The sequence below is a fragment of the Ranitomeya variabilis genome, chromosome 3, assembly GCF_051348905.1.
Source record: "Ranitomeya variabilis isolate aRanVar5 chromosome 3, aRanVar5.hap1, whole genome shotgun sequence".
Lineage (NCBI taxonomy): Eukaryota > Metazoa > Chordata > Amphibia > Anura > Dendrobatidae > Ranitomeya > Ranitomeya variabilis.
Window position 1 is genome coordinate 727,183,293 of NC_135234.1, and position 27,989 is coordinate 727,211,281.

The 27,989-nt window shown below is 42.5% G+C and overlaps 1 protein-coding gene across 1 annotated transcript in view; it reads right to left on the reverse strand.

Moving 5' to 3' along the window:
• SACS (sacsin molecular chaperone) overlaps positions 1–27,989 on the reverse strand; it is a 102,899-nt gene that overhangs the window by 25,669 nt on the left and 49,241 nt on the right. The window contains exons 4-9 of the mRNA XM_077298390.1: positions 15,420–15,507; positions 15,075–15,160; positions 10,893–11,004; positions 9,010–9,156; positions 5,942–7,424; positions 3,136–3,227 (exon numbers count right to left, since the gene is read on the reverse strand). Of these exons, the coding sequence (XP_077154505.1) occupies positions 3,136–3,227; positions 5,942–7,424; positions 9,010–9,156; positions 10,893–11,004; positions 15,075–15,160; positions 15,420–15,507 (2,008 nt within the window). The remainder of the gene's footprint in view (positions 1–3,135; positions 3,228–5,941; positions 7,425–9,009; positions 9,157–10,892; positions 11,005–15,074; positions 15,161–15,419; positions 15,508–27,989) is intronic.

The window sequence follows — 27,989 nt, forward strand, 5'->3', positions numbered from 1 at the left end:
TAGCTGGCGTTCAGTGGGACTCTTAATTGAAGCGCCGTCCGGGACTGAGAGAAGTGTTTTAGAGGCCAGGCGCGAGACCGGAGGGTCTACTATAGGGGGATCCGTCCAGTCTTTCACGAGATCTGTTGAGAAGGGATACTTCGATACCAGATCCTTCTTACCCGAGAAACGTTTATCTGGACGCTCCCTGTGACGCTTGACTATATCAAGAAAAGCTGGGTGAGAGGCAAAAGTCTTGTGGGAACGCTTGGTTCTGGTAAAAGAAACCGCGTGTTCCGGAGCGGAATTAGGGTCATCATCCACCCTAAGCGCGTGATTGACTGCTACAATGAGGGAGTTAACCGTAGCTCTGAACTCCGGAGCCTCCGGGTCCAATGATACCTCGGACTCATGTTCAGAGTCTTGAACGCTGCGAGCCCCCAAAGAGGGTGAGCGAGAGGTGGAGCTGCCAGAGACTGAGTGGCGAGGTGAACGCCCAGGAGAGGTAGTACGGATCCGTTTTCTGGACGACCGTGCCTCTATAAGTGGAGAGCGGCCCCTGCTGGTAGACGATTCCCCTGCTACGTAGGGATCCCTTAGGACCTGTAACGGATTGCCCCGTTCCCCGGGAGGATTTTGAATGGATTTGATGGCGTTGGCTAAAAAATCCACGGACTGCGAAAGTGAAACAACCCACGGGGGGGGGGCTAGGTACACCGGAGTCGGTGGCGGTGGAGGGCTCCTGGGCACCTGGGGCATCGCAGGCAGAGCAGAGGGGAGAGCTTTGAGGGCGGGGAAGTGGAGCCTGGCAGGTGGTACACGCAGAAAAAAAGGTCGAATGCACCTTTGTGGATTTCTTAGTCTTAGACTGAGACATGGTGTAAACTAATGCCAGGGGCTAGCCTGATTCCCTGGGAGGGGAAGCGAGAGCGAGACTGCAGGAGAGAGCTGACGGTCTCCTTACCCTGGTCCTGTGTCCCAACGAGGAAGAGGGAGGCGGCAGGAGAACTAGGCGACAGCCGGCGTGCACAGAGCTGCACGTGGGAGACGCTGCAGCTGGGAGACCTGGTGCTGCAGCGTGCATATGAGATCCAAGATGGCCGCCGAGACCTGGGGGAAGATCTCGCACACAGCGAGAAGCGCCAGGACTGGTGGGCGGAGCCACGTGATGACGCGAAAAGGGGGCGGAGCCGCGCGATGACTCGAAAAGGGCGGAGCCTAGCGAAAAGGGGGCGGAGCCGCGCGATTACGCGAAAAAAGGGGGCGGAGCCTATCGGGAAGCGCCAGATTCCCGGTCGTCTAGGCCGAAGCCGGGGACTAAATTTGTACCATCGGCCTGGCGCGCTGCCGCTGAAGGCCGCGGTATCAAGAGGCCCAAGAATAAGGAGTGCCACTAGAACATGGGGAGCCCTCCGGACCGCCGGACCAGTGACCACCCCCCCTACCCCCGAGACACTTACCGTGATGGAGCAGCGCACCGGGACTGAGGTAATTGGGGTGAAAAACAGGGACGGTGCAGGGGATGGGAAGCCTCCATCCACCAGCCCCAGAAACGGGGGGTGGAGAGGAACCGTCCACCCCTGAATCAGCCGCATGCAGTGGTGATGCAGGGAATATCGCACGGACGCCACGGGTACTAGTGCCTCTGTACAGCCGAGGGTGAAACCTGGTGGACAGGGCAGTCCGGCATAAAAAGGCCTGGCTGCAGAAGAGGGTACTGGAGGAAAACACCAGTGCTCGTCTGGACTAAGTGGGGAGAACGGTGCCCTTCTAGGGAAAAAACCGTCGCCCCAAAAAAGATCAGCTCAGGCAGTGGCTCCCACGTCGCAGGAGAGGATACGGTGAGGTGAAACTCCCGTGCTCGCCTGTTGTTGGTTCGGGGGAGATCGGACCATGAAAGAATCCGTCGCCCCCTTCGTCCGGAATAGATTAAAAAGAAAAAATCCATGAGAATAAAAATCAGTGTGCCTCCTACGGACACTAAGCTTGAACTGGGTGTCTGGAAGCCAGTATGAGGGTGTATACTGCAGGGGAGGAGCTAACCTTTTTTTGTCTCAGCTTAGTGTCAGCCTCCTAGAGACAGCAGCATAACCCATGGTCCTGTGTCCCATGGTCCTGTGTCCCCCAATGAGGCGAAGGAGAAATTCAATTTGCAGCGAAGTTATTCTCTGAAAATTTAATTAATTAGTTTTTATTATACTTTGGGGTCTCCAAGACCCCAGAGCATAATAAACATAGGTGATGAAAAAAAATAAAAATAATAAAAAATAATAATACTCCAGTCACAACTAGTGATGAGCGAATATGCTTGGTTAAGGTGCCAACGGAGTGTCTTCGGCGTGCTTGAATAATATGTTCGTGTCCCCGCAGCTGCATGTCTCGCGGTTGACACCCAGCCACATGCAGGGATAACACCTTATCCGAGCACGTTCACTCATCACTAGTGAGCCTCCTTAATCTAAGCCATGACTTGTGCACCATGTAGTCACTCGGGCGACGCACATTGTAACATCACGACATGTGACGGCACACAGTGAAATCGAAGGCCTTAGTCGAGCCATGAGGTACGGCTCGAATTTAAGACGTCAAAGAGAATAGACGCAAGGGGGAGGGGAAAAGAAGAAGCTCTAGGAACCAGAAGGCGAACTTTGGGATCAGCGGGACAGGTGAGCAGTGAGGTATTAATTTTTTTCTTTAACCCTTTGCCTGCCCATCTATGGTTCATCAAAATGACAGCCACAGCTCTAGAAAATGTATTTTCATAAAATTAAAATAAAATAAAAGCTCGCTCATTCCTAAAATGTAAACATATCGCATTGATTTTTTCCTTGTGATTTGTATATGGATCCTATACAGTATGGAGTTATTGCCAATAATAGCTGGAATCTCCTGGTACAACTTTTCGGTGGCTCGGGATCTTGAACATATGCCCCAAGCTTCATTCTCACTGATCACTGCAGTTATATAATTTGATGGTATTAAATTTCCCCAAAAAAATTATAGGACAAATAGATTTTCTCATCGATTAATGTGTAGTTGTAGAAACGTAATAATGATAGAAGCATGCATTGGGTCCCAGATGAAAAGTGAACATGGGTCAATGTATAAAGGGTAAGCCAAACAAAAGCTAAAAATTGGACAGTCCTGGATCCTCACCTCTACTAGTCGCAGCTTCCTTCAAGGCTATTAGAATTTTGGGCTTTAATTCTTCAGAAAGAAGTCTTCCTTCCAACCCTGGAAAAAGTGATCTGGAAGACATACCAGTTTTGTTTTAATCACTTATCTCTTTTTCCCCTAAATGAACATTGTAATTAGTTGTAAAAATTATGTCCCTTTTCCCACTTTTGTTAAAGTTTAATCACCGTTTACTTCCACAATATTTGGAGACAACATATAATGCATTTCTATAATAGACAACGGAAGAACAGATTCCACAATCAAACATTTATGGTGCCTGTCTTGTGGAAAAAAAAAGAATCCTACAAAATGGATCCTTCTCTTTTCCTTTTCTGTAAAGTGCCAAAAACCTTTTGTTTCCTGCAATGCCCCTTTCTCTTTGCATACTAATGCTGGCCATACACATCAGATAGACATCGACTGACAGATTCTTCGGCCTATCGTTCGGCTGCCAGCCTTCTTGGTCAACACTCGACCGAGCGCTCCTGTATTCTCTATGAAAAAGCCACCAACTGTCAGCTTCCGTCAATTGGTGGCATATTTCGGGGAGAACAATGCGATTGGCAGTTTAAAATTGGACGTGCACTCCTGGCCATCGCTCAGACACCTCTCCTGACCATCAGTTGGCCCCCATATTCATAATGCCGTTGATCAGCGGATTCAGCTGCCTTCAGTCTATGTGGGCCTTTAGTTCGAGGACGCGTCATTGTACATAACATATGGCCACCAAACGCAATCCACCGGAGCAGTGACTATAAACATGTCTACCCTTTCCTTTCCTCAAATTTAGTTGAAAACTTTTTTTTTTCCAACAGACGTTCAATACAATATAATGAGATGCTAGCTAAACCCTTAACAGGCTGAAAGTAACTTGGAATTCAGATTGTAAGTACAGTACAGACCAAAAGTTTGGACACACCTTCTCATTTAAAGATTTTTCTGTATTTTCATGACTATGAAAATTGTACATTCACACTGAAGGCATCAAAACTATGAATTAACACATGTGTAATTATATACTTAACAAAAAAGTGTGAAACAACTGAAATTATGTCTTATATTCTAGGTTCTTCAAGGTAGCCACCTTTTGCTTTGATGACTTCTTCGAACACTTTTGGCATTCTCTTGATGAACTTCAAGAGGTAGTCACCAGGAATGGTCTTCCAACAATCTTGAAGGAGTTCCCAGAGATGCTTAGCACTTGTTGGCCCTTTTGCCTTCACTCTGCTGTCCAACTCACCCCAAACCATCTCGATTGGGTTCGGGTCTGGTGACTGTGGAGGCCAGGTCATCTGGCGTAGCACCTCATCACTCTCCTTCTTGGTCAAATAGCCCTTACACAGCCTGGAGCCGTGTTTGGGGTCATTGTCCTGTTGAAAAATAAATGATGGTCCAACTAAACGCAAACTGGATGGAATAGCATGCCGCTGCAAGATGCTGTGGTAGCCATGCTGGTTCAGTATGCCTTCAATTCTGAATAAATCCCCAACAGTGTCACCAGCAAAGCCCCCCCACACCATCACACCTCCTCCTCCATGCTTCACGGTGGGAACCAGGCATGTTGAGTCCATCCGTTCACCTTTTCTGCATCGCACAAAGACACGGTGGTTGGAAGCAAAGATCTCAAATTTGGACTCATCAGACAAAAGCACAGATTTCCACTGGTCTAATGTCCATTCCTTGTGTTCTTTAGCCCAAACAAGTCTCTTCTGCTTGTTGCCTGTCCTTAGCAGTGGTTTCCTATCAGCTATTTTACCATGAAGGCCTGCTGCACAAAGTCTCCTCTTAACAGTTGTTGTAGAGATGTGTCAGCTGCTAGAACTCTGTGTGGCATTGACCTGGTCACTAATCTGAGCTGCTGTTAACCTGCGATTTCTGAGGCTGGTGACTCGAATAAACTTATCCTCAGAAGCAGAGGTGACTCTTGGTCTTCCTTTCCTGGGGCGGTCCTCATGTGAGCCAGTTTCTTTGTAGCGCTTGATGGTTTTTGCCATTGCACTTGGGGACACATTCAAAGTTTGCCCAATTTTTCAGACCGACTGACCTTCATTTCTTAAAGTAATGATGGCCACTCGGTTTTCTTTACTTAGAATTTGTATTATGGCAAGAAAAAAGCAGCTAACAGTCTATTCAGTAGGACTATCAGCTGTGTATCCACCAGACGTCTGCACAACACAACTGATTGTCCCAACCCCATTTATAAGGCAAGAAATCCCACATACGGTATTAAACCTGACAGGGCACACCTGTGAATTGAAAACCATTCCTGGTGACTACCTGTTTAATCATCAAGAGAATGCCAATAGTGCGCAAAGCAGTCATCAAAGCAAAAGGTGGCTTCTTTGAAGAACCTAGAAAATGAGACATAATTTCAGTTGTTTCACACTTTTTTGTTAAGTATATAATTCCACATGTGTTAATTCATAGTTTTGATGCCTTCAGTGTGAAGTACAATTTTCATAGTCATGAAAATACAGAAAAATCTTTAAATGAGAAGGTGTGTCCAAACTTTTGGTCTGTACTGTATATATTACTCTTAATTTGTATTTTTTGGAGCCTGATAGAGATATACAATAACAGCATGAACATGAACCAAAACTATTTCTGAAATCAGGGATGATAATACAGTATAGCAGAATGTAGGATTAGATCCAGAACCCCAACATCCCACTCATGTCCCATTCACTCATGGCCCATAAGAGAAGATAACAGAAGCCTATACATTACAAATACGGTAAACTCAATATTTAATACATCCAATTCCCAGTAGGGTATCTGCTCGTACCTGGGGTATTCTTCTGAGGTTATGTAAACAACATCTTTATCTGATACAGATGAAGAGAAAGAAATGAAGCTTCCATTCTGCAGCGGAAGTATTTCAAGCCCAATAAGATCACTGTAATTCTCATCACTAAGTATGAACTCAAGGATGTGAAGCTTCTCATGAACAGGTCCTTTGTGTCCACATTTCCTTAACACCTGACGGACCAGTGCTGGGGTGACCTTCTTCACCGGCTTAGAATTGTTTATTGGGATTTGGAATGCAGCAGCAACATTAGCCGGTACCTTGGCGATCTGAGTCCCTGAGGTCTGGAGGTAGTTCAGGATAGTTTTTGTGTACTCCTGATGTTCATCGATTTCTGTGAAATTTACATCAGATTCTTTTAACCAGCATTTCGTGGCAGAATATATGACTGGATTCTGAAAAAGTTCCTTGAGCAGAGGTTCTATGATAGGCTTCCAGTGTGTCCTTACTTGGTCCAATGATGGCCACACTCGGTAAATGCTATCAGCAGAAAGAGGGAACTCGGGATTCTCTTCTGTTCCCATTCTCTTGATACCTTCCAAAATAAGAGTTGCATATGTTTTTGGAACAACATTTTTGACCAGAAGTTCATTCCAAAGAGCTGCTGGATCTCGCCATTGGTCCAGTTCTCTCCACTTTATGCTCCTTCGGTTGTCTGTTAAGCCAAAGAAGCCACTAATATGAACAGGGAGACCCGTCTTGCTCTCATCTCCTGGTGGTAATGGAAGAAAACAAAATGCCCTTCCAATAAACTGTGACTCTGCTCCCTTTTCTTCTCCATTGTGCCACAATGGCATGGCAATTCCAATACTAGGGACAAATTTTAGGTCATCAGCGAGAGAGTCTAATTCAGTGCAGATGCCTCGGCCTCCAACACTGTTGCACACCAGCCATGAGGAGGTTTGCGTTTCTTTGACACTTTCATCCTCTGCTACAATATTTACATGATAGGCAACACATGTTATACTATTGCTCGGGACTCCTTTACAGTAACTATCAATGGCTCTTCCAAGGATTTTGATAGAGTTGGGTCTATCATGTTTTAGCAGCTTGTTCTCACTTGCTGTGACACGGAAAACCAGCTTTTCAGATCCATCTGCCTCTCGAATGTGTAAAGACACTTTCTGGACATTCTTCAGAAATAGAAGCACGGTATCTGCATCTGCTCTAAAGGATTCATACAGTTCTAGAACTTTCTCTTTATTATAAACATTGTGACTCAGCAATGATGGCTGGACACGAAGAGGGAATCTGAAGAAGGTTCCTGGGTAATAACCTTCCACAAGGGTTTCTTTTGTGCTCCCAAAAATGTCAATATATGGGGCAAATTGGTCCACCAGTTCACTTATTTCTTTGCTGTCTTCTTTAATGTTCCAACACTGGCCTGACTCATGACGTCCAAAGAGTACTTGGTGGGGATCCAGCATCCCTATCTGATCACCACTGAAAATACTGGGAACATCTAATGAGGAAAAATACAAAACATTAGTGAATATCATTGAGACTATGTGCTGGTATAACAGATATAAAGAAAATATACTTTATTTATGCTAAAGAGATTAATTTGTTCATTTTTTTTCTTCTAAAACCACTAATAACACACCATGGTATTATAACAGATAGTGGGATATTGCTAGAATAATACTCAGATACTCAGAACCAATTGGATTTCCACAACATCCAAAACCAAGGCAGAGTTTCTTTTAATTTTTCTACTGTACATTGGCGCTACCAGTGTTTCAGATGAATGGAAAAACTGAGAAAATATTTTTCATTAAAGGGGGCGGCCCAATTGGCTGTAATCAGTGGACTTTGGAAGTGTATGATTTTACTGCAGCACATCTACAGGGAAAATGAGGAATTACAGAGGGTTATTTTATTTTTGGAGCTACCCACGAAATGCATGAATATGTTGAGTTCTCAGAAATGAGAGACTCTTTGTAGCCATTATTTGATCAGGCAAATTGATAAAGTTCCTGAATGCTAACCTTCAGCTATTAAAAGTAATGTCATCATCTGGACAACCCCTTATGAATGTCCCAATGGTGCTGCATAAAATAAAAAATACATACCTATCTTTTGGGCTGGAACCGCTTCTCCGCTCTGAGCCTGGTGTCCCCCAGCGATAAATTATGTCAAATGAGTACTGCAGCCGCTACAAAGATGGAGCCTTCACTTTTCCGTCAAAAAGATCACAGGGGAACACGGGGCTCAGAGTGGAAGAGTGGAGCTGGTCCGGGTGGTCAAGTATGCATTTTTTATTGTATACAGCACCTTGTGGTCAGTAGTGGACAACCTCTTTAAGGCTTACTCAGAAATAATTTTTGCCATTTTTTTGGGTGAAAAACACCTTAATATTTTTTCTGTTTTTTTCCTTCTTACATTTTCTGTGCAGCTTTACCCCTTAATGACCACCAATATATCTTCTTACTGACCTACGATAGAAGAGAATAGTATCCTCCGGCAGTAGACAATCCAGCAGCTGTCAGCTGTACACTATAGCTGACAACGTGCTGCATCAGCCACGGTCAGTGTTAGCATCAACCATGGCTGTTTAACCCCTTAGATGCTGCTGTCAATAGTGACTACAGCATCTAAATGGTTAACAGAGTGAGGGGGTTCCCTCTTCCACCCCATTGGCATTCTAAGATCTCGATCATGTGGTCCTGATGTTTGCCATGGCAGTTCATGGCCAAATAACGTCTTAAAGTCTGCCGGCTATAGCGGCCTGTTCGGAAGTTAACGAGAGCTGGAGATATGCACTGCCGTGCCAGGGGTAAGGCCCCTCACCCCCAGCACGGCATTGCATATCTCCAGCGCTCATCTTGGATTCTCCATATTTTCTTTGCTCAGGTGTACCTGACATTTTCATCTTCAAGAGCTGAAAACAATTTCTGATGAAGGTCTAGTGTTGGTCGAAACGTCAAACAATGGATGTACCTATGCCAATAAAATTATTTTTGTTTTTCGCATCTCAGTTGGGAGAACTGAATTTTGTTCTTCTATATAATGAACACTGAAAAGCTGTATCTACCATAGATCATCACCTGTTATATGGTAAACGGAGTTAAATCCAATTCCAAACCTCCCGACCTTCAGCGGGTCATCTTTTTTCCTGCTTCTGGCAATTTCTTGGATTCCATGCCAGTCTTCCGGAGTGAAAACCGCATTATTGTATACGTAAAGCGCAGGACCTAAGAAAAGTAAAGGGGTAGGAGAAATATTTTTTAGTATATTCGGACAGGCACCAACTACATAGATTCATATGATCATGCCAAAACTGAGACCTATATTATGTGTTGTCTGCTTATCCATTGGGAGTTTCAAGTATCTACAACCCTAAGATATTTTATTAGCAGTAAAGAAGCATTCACATATAATAACGTCATGGGATATTACTAAGATTTACAATAATACTCAGATTGCCCTATGGGACTTCCACAAATTCCAATAACAAGACACAGAGTTTCTCTAGTCGTTTCTATTCCACAACGGATCTACCAGCCATCCAATGTGCAACAAGACTCAATAAAGTGAACAGGGCAGTGATGTAACACCATATCCTAGAGAGATGACATTACTACCAATATTAAAGGAAACCTGACAGCTGATACAAGCTGCCTGATCAATGGCCACTGACCACTCCCCGCACGCTGCCCTTTATTAACAGATTTCTCCGTACGTGCCCAGTCAAGTCTCTCCCAGCCCGCTGCCATGGATCGACAGGTCTCTCCGTACATGCCCAGTCAGGTCTCTCCCCGCCCGCTGTCCTGGATTGACAGGTCTCTCCCTACATGTCCGGTCAGGTCTCTCCCAGCCCGCTGTGCCCTTTATGGACAGGTCTCTTCCTATGTGTTCGTTCAGGTCTTTCCCCGCCCGCTGCCTTGGATTGACAGGTCTCTCCCTACGTGCCTGGGCAGGTCTCTCGCCGCCCGCTGCCCTAAATTGACAGGTCTCTCCATACATGTCCGGCCAGGTCTCTCCCAGCCCGCTGTCCTGGATTGACAGATCTCTCCCTACATGTCCGGTCAGGTCTCTCCCAGCCCGCTGCCCTTTATGGACAGGTCTCTCCCTATTTGTTCGTTCAGGTCTTTCCCCACTCGCTGCCTTGGATTGACAGGTCTCTCCCTACGTGCCTGGGCAGTTCTCTCACTGCCCGCTGCCCTAAATTCACAGGTCTCTCCATACGTGTCCGGCCAGGTCTCTCCCTGCCCGCTGTCCTGGATTTACAGGTCTCTCCCTACATGTCCGGTCAGGTCTCTCCCAGCCTGCTGCCCATTTTTGACAGGTCTCTGTCCGGTCAGGTCTTTCCCCGCCAGATGCCTTGGATTGAAAGGTCTCACCCTACGTGCCTGAGCAGGTATCAAAATGTAGCAAAACCCGATACCTGCATTTTTCCAGCATTTTTTCACCACTCATTCATTTCAATGGGTGAAAAATGCTGAAAGAAGTGACATGCTCCATTGTGCAAAAAAACATGCAAAGCACAAAATCCTGATGACAAAAAAAACAATGGGTGTGCATGAGATTTCTGAAATCTCATAGATTTTGCTGGTATTGTAAAACGCAGCTGAAAATTGGCAAAAATGCTGCAAAAACGCCCAGTGTGAACTTACAGTATACTGCCTTAGTATTTCAGAGTCACACATACTTGGCTGAGACAATACAGCCAGCTCTTAATTCACACTGGCCATTTTTCACGTTAAGGAAAATTTTTTAGCAACTGTGAGGTTCTAAGGTTCAACCACCCATCTATGGTCTATCCTATCAGTATTTCAGAAATGTTAGTAGTTGGAAAAATCCTTTGAAATGCAGGATGGGTAACTGGTTAGATAATAAAGCTGGAATGACGTTTCAGACTGACAATCCAATTTTGTCAAAATTAAGCGAGCAGCGTGTGGCTCTAAAATAACATGGATCAGTAACATACCTTGATATTGGGCCATTTCCTTTGACCAAAGGGATTCAGTGCCATAATGTGTTTCATCAAAGAGGAATTTGACTTCACTGGCTCCTGCATCTTCTGCATTTTGAATCAGCTCCTAGATTGCAGAATTGTAAAAATAAAGGATTCAACTGGACTTAAAGAGAACCTGTCTGCACGATTGTGTAGTGTAAAGCAATGCTGTGGCTGTAATGGCGCTGTAATACTGATTACATTGATACCTTTGGTGAAAAAATCCGCTTTGTGGTTCTTTTGTAATCAGCATTTGTAGTTTTTACTATTTAGATTTCGGTGCACAGGGGCCGGACTGTGCACGGGGTCTTCTCCTCCCCATCTGTGATTTCTGAACTTTCCGCCTGCCTCCGGATTCTGATTGACAGGACGTTGCTGAGACTTCAAACATTCACAGGAGGCAGGCGAAGGGGCCGGGGATCACAGACAGGGATAAGACGACCCAGTGCACAGTCCGGCCCCTGTGCACCGAAATCTAATTAGCAGAAGACATCAAATTCTGATGAAAGTAGAACCACACAGCGGATTTCTTCACCTAAGGTGTCAATGTAATCAGCATTACAGAAGAACAACAGCCATGTATTTACTTTACTTTTGTAGGTGTAGATATAAAAGGAACCTGTCATGTTAAAAGTACACTATGGGCCTGCAGATATGTGGATAATATGCAGGTTAATAGCGATCTAAAGCCACGTGGCTACTTCACTGAAGACCTGGCTTAAAAGAATAAATGAACATTATTCCTCCCGGCTACCTCCGGCTTTCAATCATTGAGACACTGCCGATGCGATGGCAAGCGGCGGCTGTGACCATACACCAGCGGTGACTGTCAGCTCTGTGCAGATGCACTGCTGAGCGTGCTGTCAGTCAGTGCTGGGGCGTGGTTACAGCTGCCACTCAGTATCGTGTCGGCCACACCTCTACGACTGAAAGCCGGTCTGCCAGGGGGAATAAAGTCCATTTCCTCCTGGTAACTGGGTCTTCAGGGCAGTAATGACAGAAAAATGACTGGCGCATCCAAACCAGTGTGAATAGGTGCATACCAGGAGCAGCTACCTCCATATACACTGTGTTCCAAATTATTATGCAAATTGGATTTAAGTGTCTTAAAGATGTAATTGTTATGTTTTTCAAATAAACTCGTGGATAGTATTGTGTCTCAGGGCTCAATGAATCACTGAAATCAATCTTAAACACATGTGATAATTAGTTTTCCAGGTAATTCTAATTAAAGGAAAACTACTCAAAAATGATGTTCCACATTATTATGCAGGTCACAGGTTTCAAGCAATATGGGAAATAAAAAGGATCTCTCTGCTGCTGAAAAGCGTTAAATAGTGCAATGCCTTGGACAAGGTATGAAAAAATTAGATATTTCACGAAAACTTAAGAGTGATTATCATACTCTGATGAGATTTGTGACTGAAACAGAGCACAGACAGAGTTCATGCAAATAAAGGCATAATGAGGAAGTTTTCTGGCAGACAAATTCATTGGATTAAGAGAGCAGCTGCCAAAATACCATTACAAAGCAGCAAACAGTTATTTGAAGCTGCTGGTGCGTCTGGAGTCCCTCGAATCGCAAGGTGTAGGATCCTTCAAAGGCTTGCTGTGGTGCCTAAACCTACTATTCGGACACTTCTAAACAGTGTTCACAAGCAGAAACAGTTGCAGTGGGCCCAGACATACATGAAGACTAATTTTCAAACAGTCTTGTTTACTGATGAATGTCGAGCAACTCTGGACGGTCCAGATGGATGGAGTAGTGGATGGTTGGTGGATGGCCACCATGTCCCATCAAGGCTGCGACATCAGCAAGGAGGTGGAGGAGTCATGTTTTGGGCTGGAATCATGGGGAACCAGCTGGTAGGGCCCTTTAAGGTTCCTGAAGGTGTGAAAATGACCTCAGCAAAGTATATAGAGTTTCTGACTGACAACTTTCTTTCATGGTCTAAAAAGCAGAAACGTGCCTTCAGGAACAAAATCATCTTCATGCATGACAATGAATACCTCTGAGTAATTGGCTGCTATGGGCATAAAAGGAGATAAACTCATGGGGTGGTCACCATCTTCCCCTGACCTCAACCCTATAGAGAACATTTGGAGTATCATCAAACAAAAGATCTATGAGGGTGGGAGGCAGTTCACATCAAGACAGCAGCTCTGGGAGGCTATTCTGACTTCATGCAAAGAAATACAAGCAGAAACTCTCCAAAAACTCACAAGTTCAATGGATGCAAGAAATGTGAAGGTGATATCAAAGAAGGGTTCCTATGTTAACATGTAACTTGGCCTGTTGGGATGTTTTGGCGTTAAATAGCTTTTTTGTTCAGTGAATGTGACCTCCTAATGCTGCAAATTCCACAAATTAGCATTTTCAGTTCTTTAAAACATCAATCAAATGTTTAGAAATTCTACTGTGCCTAATAATTTGGAACAGTGCATTGTGAGTTTTTATTCATTTTGGAGATTACACTGTTATCATTGGGAGGTTTCTTCAATAAAATTCGATGTATTATCTAACGGGTGATGACTTTTATTAGACTGACTGTCATTTGCACCGACCATTTAGGAAAATCAGAGAAAAATGTCATTTGCATAATAATTTGGAACATAGTGTATAATATACAAAAAAAGGTTGCACTCTATCATGCCAAAACACGTCAAATATGAAATACATGAAATATGAATAGCAAAATGGCTTTTTGAACATTAGGAAAATAATTTTGAGACGCTTAGCACAGAATTGGAGGTAGCTGCTCCTGGTATGCACCTATTCACACTAGTTTGGATGTGCCAGTCGTTTTTCTGTCATTTCTATGTTAGCGGACTGACTGAGCACTCCTCCCTTCACCATCTGGTTTTTAATTACATCTAATCACACTTGGTTCCAGCCAACCCATATGTAGGCTTTGCTGAGGCCTGTTTCAGACGTCAGTGCCTCCGGTACGTGTGGTGACAGTTTTCTCACGTACCGGAGACACTGACTCACGTAGACACATTAAAATCAATGTGTCTCTGCACATGTCAGCGTGTTTTCATGGACCGTGTGTCCGTTTGAAAAACACGGAGACATGTCAGTGTTCGTGGGAGCGCACGGATCACACGGACCCATTAAAGTCAATGGGTCCGTGTAAAACACGTACTGCACACGCATGCTGTCCGTGTGCCGTGCAGGAGACCTCCCATAGGGGTGGAGCCGAATATTCATCACTGTAATGAGCGGCACCACGTGACGGCTCATACAGGACAAGCTGCGGCGCTGAGAGGAAGCAACGAGGGAGCTGGGTGAGTATTTTATTTCCAGCGGGCGGACGCACAGGGGATGGGAGGGGGTCTGTTGCTGGGAAGTTTATTTTAACCACAAAAAAAATAAAAAAACATTGATTTTTCATTCCTTCTCTCCAGCGAACGCTGCTGGAGAGAAGGGATGAATGGCGGCTTTAGCACAACGCTGGGGACAGCGCTTACTGTAGCGCTGTCTCCTGCACGGTCCGTGTGGTACTCAGTCAGCACACGGGCAGCACACGGCTGCCGCACGTGTGCTACACTGATGTGCCACGTGAGCTCACGGACACGGATAACTCCGGTACCGATTTTTCCGGTACCGGAATTATCTGGACGTGTGAGATTGGCCTGAGAGAGGTGTCCATATTCACCCAAGCATACAGACATTAGCCTTCGGTAAGTGTTCACATTTGGACAGGGAGGTCAGGGACCCATCAGATTAATGAGGCCACCTTGACGATGGTTGATAGGCTCACACTATTTGGCCAAATTCTGTGCTAAGCGTCTCAAAATTTTTTTCCTAATGTTCAAAATGCCATTTTGCTATTCATATTTCATGTATTTCATATTTGACGTGTTTTGGCATGATAGAGTGCAACCTTTTTTTGTATATCTTCAGGGCAGTAGTCACAAAGTTTTGGAACTCTAATATTCTACAGATTAACAGCATATCTGCAGGTTAATAGGGTTTTTTCTTACAGGACAGTTTTTGGTTCCTGTAGGCATAGAGTTACATGAGGCAGTATATGAGCAGAATGTGGTAACTGAACAAGTTTGCTGAAGGGAAATATATATTGAAGAGAGCGGAAAGATTAGTACATGACCATTACAGTTTTACAGGTTTAGCATATAGGAACTTGTAATTACCTTTAGGATCTGCCCTCCCTCTGGGTATCTCCGTAATATGTCCTTGAGAAAGTCGACAAGAGGTGGGGTGGTCTGTCCAAATCTACCTATTAAATAAATGATAAATATATCTTTCATTATATTAAATAATTTATTGTGGCCAAGATAAGCAGAAGAAATACTTTTCAAGACATTTTAGGAGCTGCTCGCACTACTCCAGCAGCCATTACGACTTTATTAATAAACTTTTCAAACTAAGGAACCAGTAGAACTAGAGGGGATTCCAAGTAGTCGTCCGGGTTCTGTTTTTTCTTCTCCTTTTTCAAGCTCTTTTTTACTGGGATAAAAAGTAAATACCATAATTACCTCCTCCTTTTAATCCCTTTGATTGGAGATTTACAAATAGATTTGTCTTCTCAGAGGTCAGGTCTTCAATCTTGGTCCTGTCATGTAACTATGGAAAAAAACATCATCAATGAGGAAAGGTCAAAACTAAAATAAAATCCACATAAAATATATTATTCTACATAGAGACTGGTATTAACATTAATCAAGTGTGTTCACATTTTTACATCATTAAAAGACAAGATTTATCCCAGCTGGCCCTTAGAAGAGACTTTATAATATATCAAATAACAGACGGATTTCCCAGGAATCGCTTTTTTGGGATTAAAATAAAATAATAATAATATAATTATGCAGGTTATATCAAATGTCACCACAGTAAGTGTTGACTGCACATACCAGGTAGAAGACATCGAAAATTATCTCCCATCATAGGATCATAATCCCAATACACAAAGGAACCAAAAATGAAGGGTAATGACAAAAGAGACAAAAGAATGATGAAAATACTTACACCTTAACCAAAAAAATCAGGAATATGGTGGGTTAACAATGCTCCTATGGGTTTTAAACCAACAACACTTGCTTCTCGAAGCATTGTGCAAGAACAGAAGTAATACTTTGCTCATGACCATTTCCAGGAAGAATTATTGATTGGTATCCGGCCAGATGCATTTGTTAAGGTTTTCGTGGCCAAATGTTCCATTCATTTCAATTGATTTTACAATTTAAAAAAAAATAAAACTTTTTCTTTCCTTAATAAGATGACCGGTAACGAACCACACATAAGCTGGAGCACTTACTTTGCCAACAGTTGCCAAGTATTTTGTAACAGGGGAGGACCGCCCAGTACACAGGCCCTAATCACTTGGAGGGCACAAAAAAAAACTTTTTCTACCCAAGACATAAACATGTTCAATGGTTAACAAAAATGAGTACACCCCTTTGAAAAGAAAGATTTTAATCAATATCTCACTGAATACAAGAACAATTTTCAAAATTTTGTCAAGTTTCAGAGAACATTTTTTCAGCCCATAACACGAAAGTGAGGTTAACACTCTAACTTTCATTACAAAATCTTCATTTTAACTCACAAAAATGAATGCACCCAACATCAAAAACTACAACATCTAGTATTTGTATGACCTCCGTGATTTTTAAGGACAGCGCCAAATCTTCTAGGCATGTAATGAGGAAAGCAGACGATATACTGTTACATCTATCTGTGATGACAACTTGTCTCTTCAAAATACTCCATAGGTGTCCGGTTGGGTTCAGATGAGGAGACACTTGGCCACTGAATCACATTCACCCTGTTCTTCTTCAGAAATGCAACATTTTTCCCACATGCTTTGAATCATTAATATATGTTGGAAAAGTGCACGTCTACGAAGGGCACAGTGATGGCAGCATATTCTCTTTCAATATAAAGCAGTACATGTGTGAATTCATGATATCATAAATTAAATGTAGCTCTGTACACCAGCAGCGTTCATGCAACTCCACAGAAGGATACGGCCACCGCCATGTCTCACTGTAGGCACTGTGCATTTAGAAAAATGAATTTATAAAAATGCATGGTGACTACAGTGAAACATTGTGGTGGCAGTGTCCTTATATAAGGCTGCATGAGTGCTGCTGGTATCGGGGAGCTACATTTCATTGACTTTGTCATGAATTTACAGATGTACTGCTCTAGATTGAAAGACAAGATGCTAAAATCACTCAGTGCCCATAGTAGAAATGCACTTTTCCAATGTAACAATGATCTAAAACCTACACCTGTTGCATTTCTGAAGAAGATCAAGGTGAAAGTGATTTAGTGGCATAGAAGACATTGTACTGCCCATAAAAATTATGGAGCTCATACTAAATAGTAGATGTAGTAGTTTTTGATCTAGGGTGTATTCATTTTTGCATCAACTAGTTTAAGTAAAACCTGAATATTTTGTAATGAAAGTTATATTATTGACCTTACTTTCATTTTATTGGATAGAATTTTTTGGACACGTTTCTTGTATTCAATGAGATATTGAATAATATCTTACTTTTCAAAGGCGGTGAACTCGTGTATGCTGAGCACTGTACATGCTAGTGTCTTTTTTTAGCGCTTCAAGCGACCAGGGCCTGTATGCTTGGTGTTCCTCCTCATTAAAGAATACTTGTCAACTCTAAGGCTGGGGTCACACTTGGCGTAAGACAATACGCCACGTATTATATGTCCGTACTACGGCCGTAATACGGAGAAATGTTCCCAAAATAGTGATCCGTAGGCAGGGTGTGTCAGCGTATTTTGCGCATGGCATCCTCCGTATGTAATCCGTATGGCATCCGTACTGCGAGATTTTCGCGCAGGCTTGCAAAACCGACATCTAATGGATTTATGTGCTCAAATGTTCGGGAAAACATATATACAGTATATATATATGTCATTGTGACACATATATATATATTCTGTATTTAGATTTCATTCATCGCGATATCTGTGAACAGCCGGTAATTCAATTGTCGGCTTCTCATTTCTCCTGCCTAAACCTGACATGATATGAGACATGGTTTACATACAGTAAACCATCTCATATCCCCTTTTTTTTGCATATTCCACACTACCGTTAGTAGTGTGTATTTGCAAATTTTCAGCGCTGTAGCTGCTCAAATAAAAGGTTAAATGGCGGAAAAAATTGGCGTGGGCTCCCGCGCAATTTTCTCCGCCAGAGTGGTAAAGCCAGTGACTGAGGGCAGATATTAATAGCCAGGAGAGGGTCCATGGTTATTGGCCCCCCCGTGGCTAAAAACATCTGCCCCCAGCCACCCCAGAAAAGGCACATCTGTAAGATGCGCCTATTCTGGCACTTGGCCACTCTCTTCCCACTCCCTGTAGCGGTGGGATATGGGGTAATGAAGGGTTAATGCCACCTTGCTATTGTAAGGTGACATTAAGCCAGATTAATAATGGAGAAGCGTCAATTATGTCACCTATCCATTATTAATCCAATTGTCTGAAAGGGTTAAAAAACACACACACACGATTTAAAAGTATTTTAATGAAATAAACACAGCGGTTGTTTTAATAATTTATTGCTCTCTCAATCCATTTGCAGGCCCTCGCTTGGCAAAATAATAAACGCACAAGATACATACCTTCTGATGTCCTATCACGTCCAACGAGGTAATCCATCTGAAGGGGTTAACTAATATTACAGGCAGGAGCTGCGATAAACCACTCGCTCGTGCCTGTAATCCCCGGGTGCTGAAAGGAAAGCTGGATCTGTACTTACATTGAGTCGCGGTGATGCGCCCCTGCTGGATGTTCTCATGATCTGCAGCCTGGGAACTTTTTCCCACGCTCCAGGTCATATGAGGACATCCACCAGGGGGCGCATCACTGCGACTGAAGGAAATGTAGGTCAATGACCTACATTTCATTCATTCGCCGGGGAATTACAAGCACGAGCACACAGCTGCATTAGCAGGGCTCCTGCCTGTAAAATATTTTAACCCCTTCAGATGGATTACCGCGTGGGACGTGACAGTTCAGCTGAGGGTATGTATCTTGTGCGTTTAATATTTTGCCAAGCGAGGTTCTGCAAATGGATTGAGAGAGCAATAAATTATTAAAACAACCGCTGTGTTTATTTCATTAAAATACTTTTAAATCATGTGTGTGTGTTTTTTAACCCTTTCAAACAATTGGATTAATAATGGATAGGTGTCATAATTGACGCCTCTCCATTATTAATCTGGCTTAATGTCACCTTACAATAGCAAGGTGGCATTAACCCTTCATTACCCCATATCTCACCGCTACAGGGAGTGGGAAGAGAGTGGCCAAGTGCCAGAATAGGCGCATCTTCCAGATGTGCCTTTTCTGGGGTGGCTGGGGGCAGATGTTTTTAGCCACGGGGGGGCCAATAACCATGGACCCTCTCCTGGCTATTAATATCTGCCCTCAGTCACTGGCTTTACCATTCTGGCGGAGAAAATTGCGCGGGAGCCCACGCCATTTTTTTCTGCCATTTAACCCTTTATTTTAGCAGCTACAGCGCCCACATTTTGCACATACACACTACTAACATTAGTAGTGTGGAATATGCAAAAAAAAAGGGGATATGAGATGGTTTACTGTATGTAAACCATGTCTCATATCATGTCGGGTTTAGGCAGGAGAAATGAAAAGCCGGCAATTGAATTACCGACTTTTCACTAACACCGCTGCGTATTTCTCGCAAGTCACACTGCTGGTCCGTGTGGAATCCGTATTTTTCTCGCCCCCATAGACTTTCATTGGCGATTTTTTTTTGCGCAATACGCTGACAAACGCAGCATGCTGCGATTTTGTACGGCCGTAGAAAGCCGTATAATACTGAACCGTAATATACGGCTAATAGGAGCAGCCCCATTGAGAATAATTGTGAAGTATGTAATGCGAGTTTTACGGACGTAGTTTCTGCGCTCTTACGTCCGTAAAACACGCATGTGTGACCCCGGCCTAAGTGTTCATGATACTTTTCAAAGGGGGTGTACACATTTACACTGAGCACAGTATATGGTTTAATTCAACATTCTAAAAATAGGCAAAAAGGTAAACTGGCTTACTATGGAATAGGCCCCAGTGTACGTCTCAAAGATACAGAATTTAGATTGGGATGAGAGGACCCATGGAAGTTTGGGTTCTCGTACTGGAACTTTATTCCAAAGTTCAGTTCAGGTAACAGAATTGTACCTGAACTTGAACCCGAATCCCACTGAAAACTATAGGGACCCGAACTTTTGAACCAGAAATGTTTCTTTGTCTCTCTGCAACAGTATTCTACCGGAACTCCGAATATTGCAACGGACTTCCGGGAAAAGTCTGTGTTCGGCATTTAATACCGGACAGTAACTGTCTGGTACGAACGCCAAGCTTTAAAGTTCGGGTCTGCTCATCCCTAATTATGAGCCCCATGAACAATGTTACATAAGGACTGTTATAGGGGGTCAGTTGTGTAGATACTTCAACAATCAAGGGCATAGGAGCTGTATAAGAAGGGTTGAGGTTCTGTTAGTACGTACTTTTAAGATGGCACATAGTAGCATAGCTCTCAACTATCTCGGATTCAACAGGACTGTCCTGACATATCGTGGCTTTGTGACGACTTCTAATACTCAACACCTTTACATCATCTTCTTCGCCTCTTCAGCGTACGGGGCCACATCTCTTTCCCCTCGAGAAATTAAACAATTCCCTTATTCTCCTGTACTCTGGTCTCCTCAGGACACAAACTCATGACTCCATGTTTACAGGCAGCAGCTCTATCTATGACTCACAGCCCACAATGATAAACATAGGAGAATCTGGTAATCTTGAGCTGCTTTGCAGGCAGTGAACTCAGAAGCAGAAGATACAGGTACAAGGAAACATATTGTACAGTGCGGAAAATAAGTATGTGATACAGTCGATTTTGCAAGTTTTCCCATCAAAACAGAATGAAGAGGTCTGTAATTTTTATCGTAAGTACTGACACACAGATTATACTGATACATAGAGCTACATTATGTATAACAGTGTATTTCTATGTTTCTGTATTCTAGAGGGAGAATAAAAGATATATATTTTTCCCTCCAATAAAATTGCTAAAAAATAAAAATTTACAATAATGTAATATTTAATGGGTTTTATAAACAAAAAAAATATCACAAATCAGCAAATAACATTAACATATTTGGTGTCTCTGTAATCGTAATGGTCCGAGTAACAAAGAGATAAGATTATATATGGGAATTAGTAAATGGCGTTAAAAAAAATGTCATGATTCATTTTTTTTCCCTCTATTAAACCCATAAAAAATGTAATAAAAACCTAATGCTGAGGTCATGCTCAAACGTAGCAAAAATGTTGTCTTTTTTTCTGCAGGTGTCCGCATTAATAATCTTCTCTGATTATTGTGTGTTTGGTGTGTTTCTTTTATGCGTTTTCCGCCTTATTTGATGTGTTTTTGGTGAGATGTGAATCCCCGTTTTTAATGCTTTTTTAATAGTACAGAAAAGCTGTGATTCTGCGCTTAAAAATGCAACAGCAGTTTTTTTCCTTGCATTTTTTTCAGGCTTCACATAGAAGTCTATAGAGAAAAAAAAGCATCAAAACCGCAGAGTACAGCAGTGTCTTTAGACGCACCGAGATTTCATGAAATCACATCCACTTTGCTGGGACATTTAGGCCGTGTTCACATGTAGCGTAAATGCTGCGTATTTTCTGCTACTTTTTTTTGCACAGAAATTCTGCTGCATTTAACTGTCCAAGCAAAATGGATGTGATTTCATGAAAACTGCACCCACTGTGTGTCTAAAGACGTGGCTGAACTGTGTGGTTTTGGTGCTGAAACGCATGTACAAAAATGCAGATACTTTTTTAATGTGCAGAATCAAAGATTTTCTCTACTAGAAAAAACAATAAAAAAGCAGCTTCACATCTGCGCTAAAAAGGCATCAAATACGAGGAAAAAAGCCTAAAAAAAAAGAAAAAAAAAAAGAATGCAATAACCAGAGAGAATTGTTATTGTGTAGTTTGGTGCGGACATGTGCAGGACCAAAAACACAGTATTTATTCAACGTGTGAAAACGGCCTTACAGACACCAAAAAACAGATGTCATATAGAGAAGCTCCATAAAGATGGGAAAGTTCTGGCGGCTCCGACTGTGAATGAACAAAAAATAAATCCACAGGTCTCAAGTAGAGATGAGCAGGAAGCCCAGGTGATGTCCCACCAGCTTGTTCTAATCAAAAGCTGCACAGGGGAAGCCGGAAGGTAAGAGTTTTGAGGCAAGCCGCCAGGTAGCACTGACCAGGACGCTGGATCGGAGTCCCGTGAATTAATCCGCTCATCTCTAGTGTAGTGTAGGCAGCAGGCAGTCCTAGATTTGGGTATACACCTTACAGTCTTGGGCGCTTGCTGAATGTCCCTCACTGCCGTCGCCCCTCTGACATCTCCTCCTGCTAGGGTAAATGGGCGAGGATTGGGGTGTAGCCAGGGGTGTGGCCAAAACGTTTCGGGAAGTGCTACGCATGCCCCATAATTTGTCCATCTTTCTTTTCTACATAAGTTTGGAGCTATGTAGTAGTCAGGCCACCATAGATAAGATTCTGTTTTGGAACCCTGGGACCTTTAGTATAAAGTCAGGTCCTTTCTGGGGAGCACTTGTGAGCACTTTTGTACACTAACATATATTTCGTAAAATCACCAGTTTAAGGATTTATTAAATAAGAAGGGCAACCCCAGAATGGTGTTAATTAGGTGCTCGTTAAAGTCTGGAGTCTTTCTATCTAACATGCCTTAGCCACACTGGTGCACAGTTATTGAAGGGTGTGCATCCAACTTTTACAATTAGGTAGTGAGACAATCTTAAAAGTACCCGATTACAGAACCACCACAGTGGTATACAGTATCATGGAATCATAGAATGTTAGAGTGGGAAGGGACCTCCAGGATCATCGTGTCCAACCCCCTGCTCAATGCAGGATTAATAAACCATCTCAGACAGATGTCTGTCCAGCCTCTGTTTGAAGACTTCCATTGAAAGAGAACTCACCACCTCTCGTGGCAGCCTGTCCCACTCATTGATTATCCTCACTGTCAAAGTTTTTTCTAATATCTAATCTGTATCTTCTCCCTTTCAGTTTCATTCCATTGCTTCTTGTGTCTCCATGTGCAAATGAGATCATAAGGATGATCCCTCTACAGTGTGACAGCCCTTCAGGTATCTACAACAGTGCCCTGGAACAGAACCATTGCGCATCATCATCCATGGGACTCACAATGGAAATTCTGTGTTTTTCAAGCATACAATGGGGCCAACCTCATAGGAAGTCAATAAACCTATGAATATGTTTTTGGAATATGGAAGAAAAAAAAACCCAGAAAGCCCAAAATGAAGCCAGGGAGATCTTTTTTTTGCCCTTGTCCAAAATTGAACACAGTCTACCTAGAGCAGCCAAAGCCATACTCTTTGGTTGCAGGCACATTTGTATGTTTGGTAGAGCCGATTTCTCTAAGCTTGGCTTCAGGACATGCTGATACAGAACATTTTGAAACTCGATTACTCAAGTTTGTGCACAGCACCTCCTGAAATTGGTGAAGGAGAAAAGTATGAAAAACTATTTTGTTTAGAACTAATTTATAAACGCAGTATTGGTGCTGACTAAATAAGGTTCCCTTTTTTTCTGCTTTGGAACCAAACATTAAAATTTCTTTGAAAATTACCATGTTTTCTTCTCAGATTTAAAGGATGAAAATGTAAGTCTTTTTTTAAAGTGGGGGAAAGTGCCAATCCCATTAGGTTTAGCACACAAACTCCTCTTTTTTAAGGCATTACATCCATTCTGACATGGATTTTCAATGTAAGTACACCCGTCTCATCTGGTCTAAAAGATATAATTCCGTTCACAGTCTGGTGACAGATCATCTTTAACTAATAAGCCCTGATCGGATGCAGCTCTGTATATCTCCTCGTTGTAACCCCCACAACACTGGACACCTGTTTCACATCACAGAGGAGATGGCCGGCAGTGTAAGTTGAATCAAGATGTGGCATCCGGCCAAATAGTGTAATGTTATATTTCTGTTCATGAGCCTACTTGGAAATCAGAGTCACATCACACCCGGGATTTAGTCCAGGACTTACAGAGAAACAGAGATAATACCCGGCTGTGCACAGCAATAAATAACATTTATGACAAATGGGGAGATTTCTCTGGCTTTTTAATCTGCTGGCACTGTAGAAAATCAGGTATCATCAGAAAATGACATGTTGCTTAAAGGGAGTTAATAAAAATATTTATCCAACTCAGGTGGGAGTCTTGTGACTATCTACAGAATCAAAACTGTTCAAAGGTTGCAGTCTGCACTCCGCCAGGTTGGGTAGTTACAAAAGGCAGAAGCTTCTCGTTTTCTGCAGATCACTTGTCAGCTTTGCTTTACAGACTGGGACCGAATGAGCTGAGTTATTTCATTAAAAGTAGATGGGATGCTATTTTGACAGCTCTATAGTAAAGTTACAGAATCATAAGTCTGTATGCATCTTACCTGGGTATATTCCATTCTTAAAGGGAACCTGTCACCCCCAGGGACATATATATGACCTATTAATATGGGCATACAGGTAATAGAAATGTTACACTAGTCCTACCTGTATGCCTCATATTAGGCTACTTTCACACATAATTTTTTTTTTTTTCGTCAGGCACAATTCAGCGAATTTTGAAAAAAAATGGATCCGTCGGAAATTGTGAAAAACTGATGCGACGGATCCGAGTTTGTGGATCTGACGGCTATTTGAGAGAAAGAGAGAGACTCCAGAATGGAAAATGCATGATTTGTCCATGATTTGTTTAAAAAAAACAGATCCGTTGCCGGATTCCATCATTTGAGCTCACGTTTCACCCGTTTTTCGCCGGATCCGTCGCTGTCCGTTCTTTTGACGGACAGGAAAAAAGGTTCCTATGTCTGTTTTCTCCGTCCATTGGAAAACGGATTTTCGACGGATCCGGCAAAAAACGGATGAAACGTGAGGCTATCCGGCGCAATCCGGTGCTAATACAAGTCTATGAGAAAAAAAAGGATCCGGCGGCAACTTTTGCTGGATCCTTTTTTTAAAAAAAATTTGCCGGATTGTGCCTGACGGCAAAAAACTGATGTGTGAAAGTAGCCTATGGTCTTGTTGTTCAGAAATTTTATATTCTTTCCTTATGCTGATGATTTGTTCCCTGCCTCCCTTCTTAATTGTAATAATATCCCCCTCCATACATGTCAGTTCTGGCGCAGGAATCCCGCGCCTGCGCACCCTCCACAATATATACCTTTTCCTACTTCTATGGGAGCTGCATTCAGGGATCTCCTGCGCAGGTGAGTCACTGTGACTCCTGGTGTGCGCAATGATAAGGTGCTCTCCCCTCTTCCTCCCTGCATAGACATCGCTAGGAACCATGTGTACATAGTGATGACTATGCAGGAAGGAAGTGGGAAAGCACCTTATCGTCGCGCACGCCGGAAGTCATAGTGACTCACCTGCGCAGGAGATCCCTGAATGCAGCTCCCATAGAAAGGAGGATGAGGTACGGTACGTATTGTGGAGGAAGTACAGGACGCAGGCGCGGGATTCCTGCGCCAGAACTGACGTGTATGGAAGAGGGTAGTGTTATAACACTAGCACAAGGTGCGGTGGCCACGGACTATCGATGTGGGTCCTGCAAATCTCATTGATTAACTCTTAAAAAATGCTTATAATCCAACATAAGGAAAGAATAAACAACTGCAACAAACTACCAGAAAGTACTTTTCTAGCTTTATGTAAGTAAAGCTTAACCATTGTGAAATTAATTATTATGAAATGCTCAAATTCGGCTTCCATATGCCATCATTATAATCCTATGGAAAACTAGTCTAGCTCTCAGGGTAGAAATAAGTATAATAGTACCCAGTCCGGGCAATCCGGTCAGCTAACCGGTCTGGACTTCAAGCGGTCCTCAAATGTCAGCACGTTAGCCTGTAAGTTACTGTGTAAAACTGAATTACCGTACTTCTTTCGGGGCTGAATTCGTCTGATTTGCAGACGGTAATTTAACAAAGATTTTTTTGTTATTAAGTGGAGCAAGTATTGTACCATCGTGTTTTGATATGGCGGTATGCAAGGCTCCATATTTGGGAGGATGGAGGATTGCCAAGGGTGGATATAATCACCTACCAACTGAGAAGAGGAGGCTTTCAGCTGCTGGATATACCTTATATAAAAATATTTGAATTCACTGGCAACTTGAAAATAGAGAGGAATTAAATGCAAAAAATATAATTTCATAACCATTTACGGTACAATAGACTATGGACACCTTTGCAAAGTATTTGCTTTATCGCTTGAGTCCCAAATGCAAATTCTACGTAGTCTTTAATATTTTTATCTACCATTTTTCTGCTGTAAGTCCTTCTCTAGCTGAGTGATCTGCAAAAATGTTACAAATCTGTCAGAGGTCGAGCTCACTTCTGACTTTTCCGGTCTCCCCTCTCCTTCACTTACAGTTAGAGCTAGAAGTAGAGATGGGATGGTATACAGATCTCAAAAGGGGAGAAAGCATCTACAGTCTCAAGTAGGGCAGACAAAACAATCTAAGTATGCACATGAAGAAAAAATGAATTTCAACATCAGGCAGTGAGGGATTTTGCCACGTGATGGGTAGGACAGTTGTATAAGGCACAAGTACGATACCTACTGGGCATCTACTGATTGAATAAGCAACTGTACTCCTCAACGCAAGAATGACGCACCACCCCTTTAATTTAACTAAAATCAGAAAACTCCTTTAAAATATTATTAAGCTGCGATCTGGCTTTTTCAATATGATGGATTTCTCTTTATGTCCTTTAGAACATCATCATGAGTGTAGGGTTAAAGAGGTTTTCCAGGAGTTTGTCTTTCGCAGCCTACTTGTTTGTGCTAGGTTAAAATAATTAATAGAGCCGTTACTCACCCTCCGCTTCTCTACCAAAATTTCTCTGCCTTTTTCACAGAGAGCTGCAGTGACGGGTGCTGTAGTGATGTCACCGCTGCAGCCAGTCAACAAAGAAAAGCGTAGAGGTGGAGCAGTAGACAGTGAGCAATCGCTCTTTTTATTATTTTAACCTAGCACAAGCCAAATAAATTTTTTCCCGGAAAACCACTTTTAAATAATCACATGCAATACAACATATTTACCAAAATAACACATACAGTGGCAAGTAAAAGTTTGGGCACCCCTGGTCAAAATTACTGTTTTTGTGAACAGTTAAACAAGTTGAAGATAATCTCTAAAAGTCTTAAAGTTAAAGATGACATATTTCCTTTGTATTTTAGGCAAAAAAAATTGTTATTTTCATGTTTTACATTTTAAAAAATTGTAAATGTAAATGCCTAAAATACAAAGGAAACGTGTCGTTTTTAATGTTAGCCTTTTTAGAGATCATATCAGCATCAACTTGCTATGCTGTTCACAAAAACAGTAATTTTGACCAGGGGTGCCCAAACTTTTACATACCACTGTATACACAATTCTCGAATAAAACGAGCCAGAAAAGCCGTTAAAAAAAATGGTCCAATTGAAGTACGACATATTAATGTAAAGGTTAATGAATCCAAAATACAAAAAAATAGAATCGACTTCACAAACAGTATAAGCACACAATTCTCCTGTTTGTATAGACATAGTAGACATGTGGTGGAGACGTAAGGCCAAAATAGAAAATTAGATTTTTAAACAAATGATCCAATTCATACTCGCAATATTATTAATACATCGCCACCCTTATATTAGAAACAGGCAGGAAGATGAAGGGGAACATCTCTGGGGTATGTACCGTAAGTTCTATACTGTGTTAATACCAAAATAAATCGTTTATCAGCAGGTTCCATTAGTAATATAACTTTTCTCCAGAACAAAAATATATGGCATAAAAATCCGATACAGGAAGATCGTACTTCTGAGACTTGCACTTATCTCAAGGACCTGGGCTCGATCTCCAGCTTTGAATATGCCATAAATGTCTGAGATCAGAATACCCCTTTAAGGAGGAACTTGTCAAATGCTGCTGT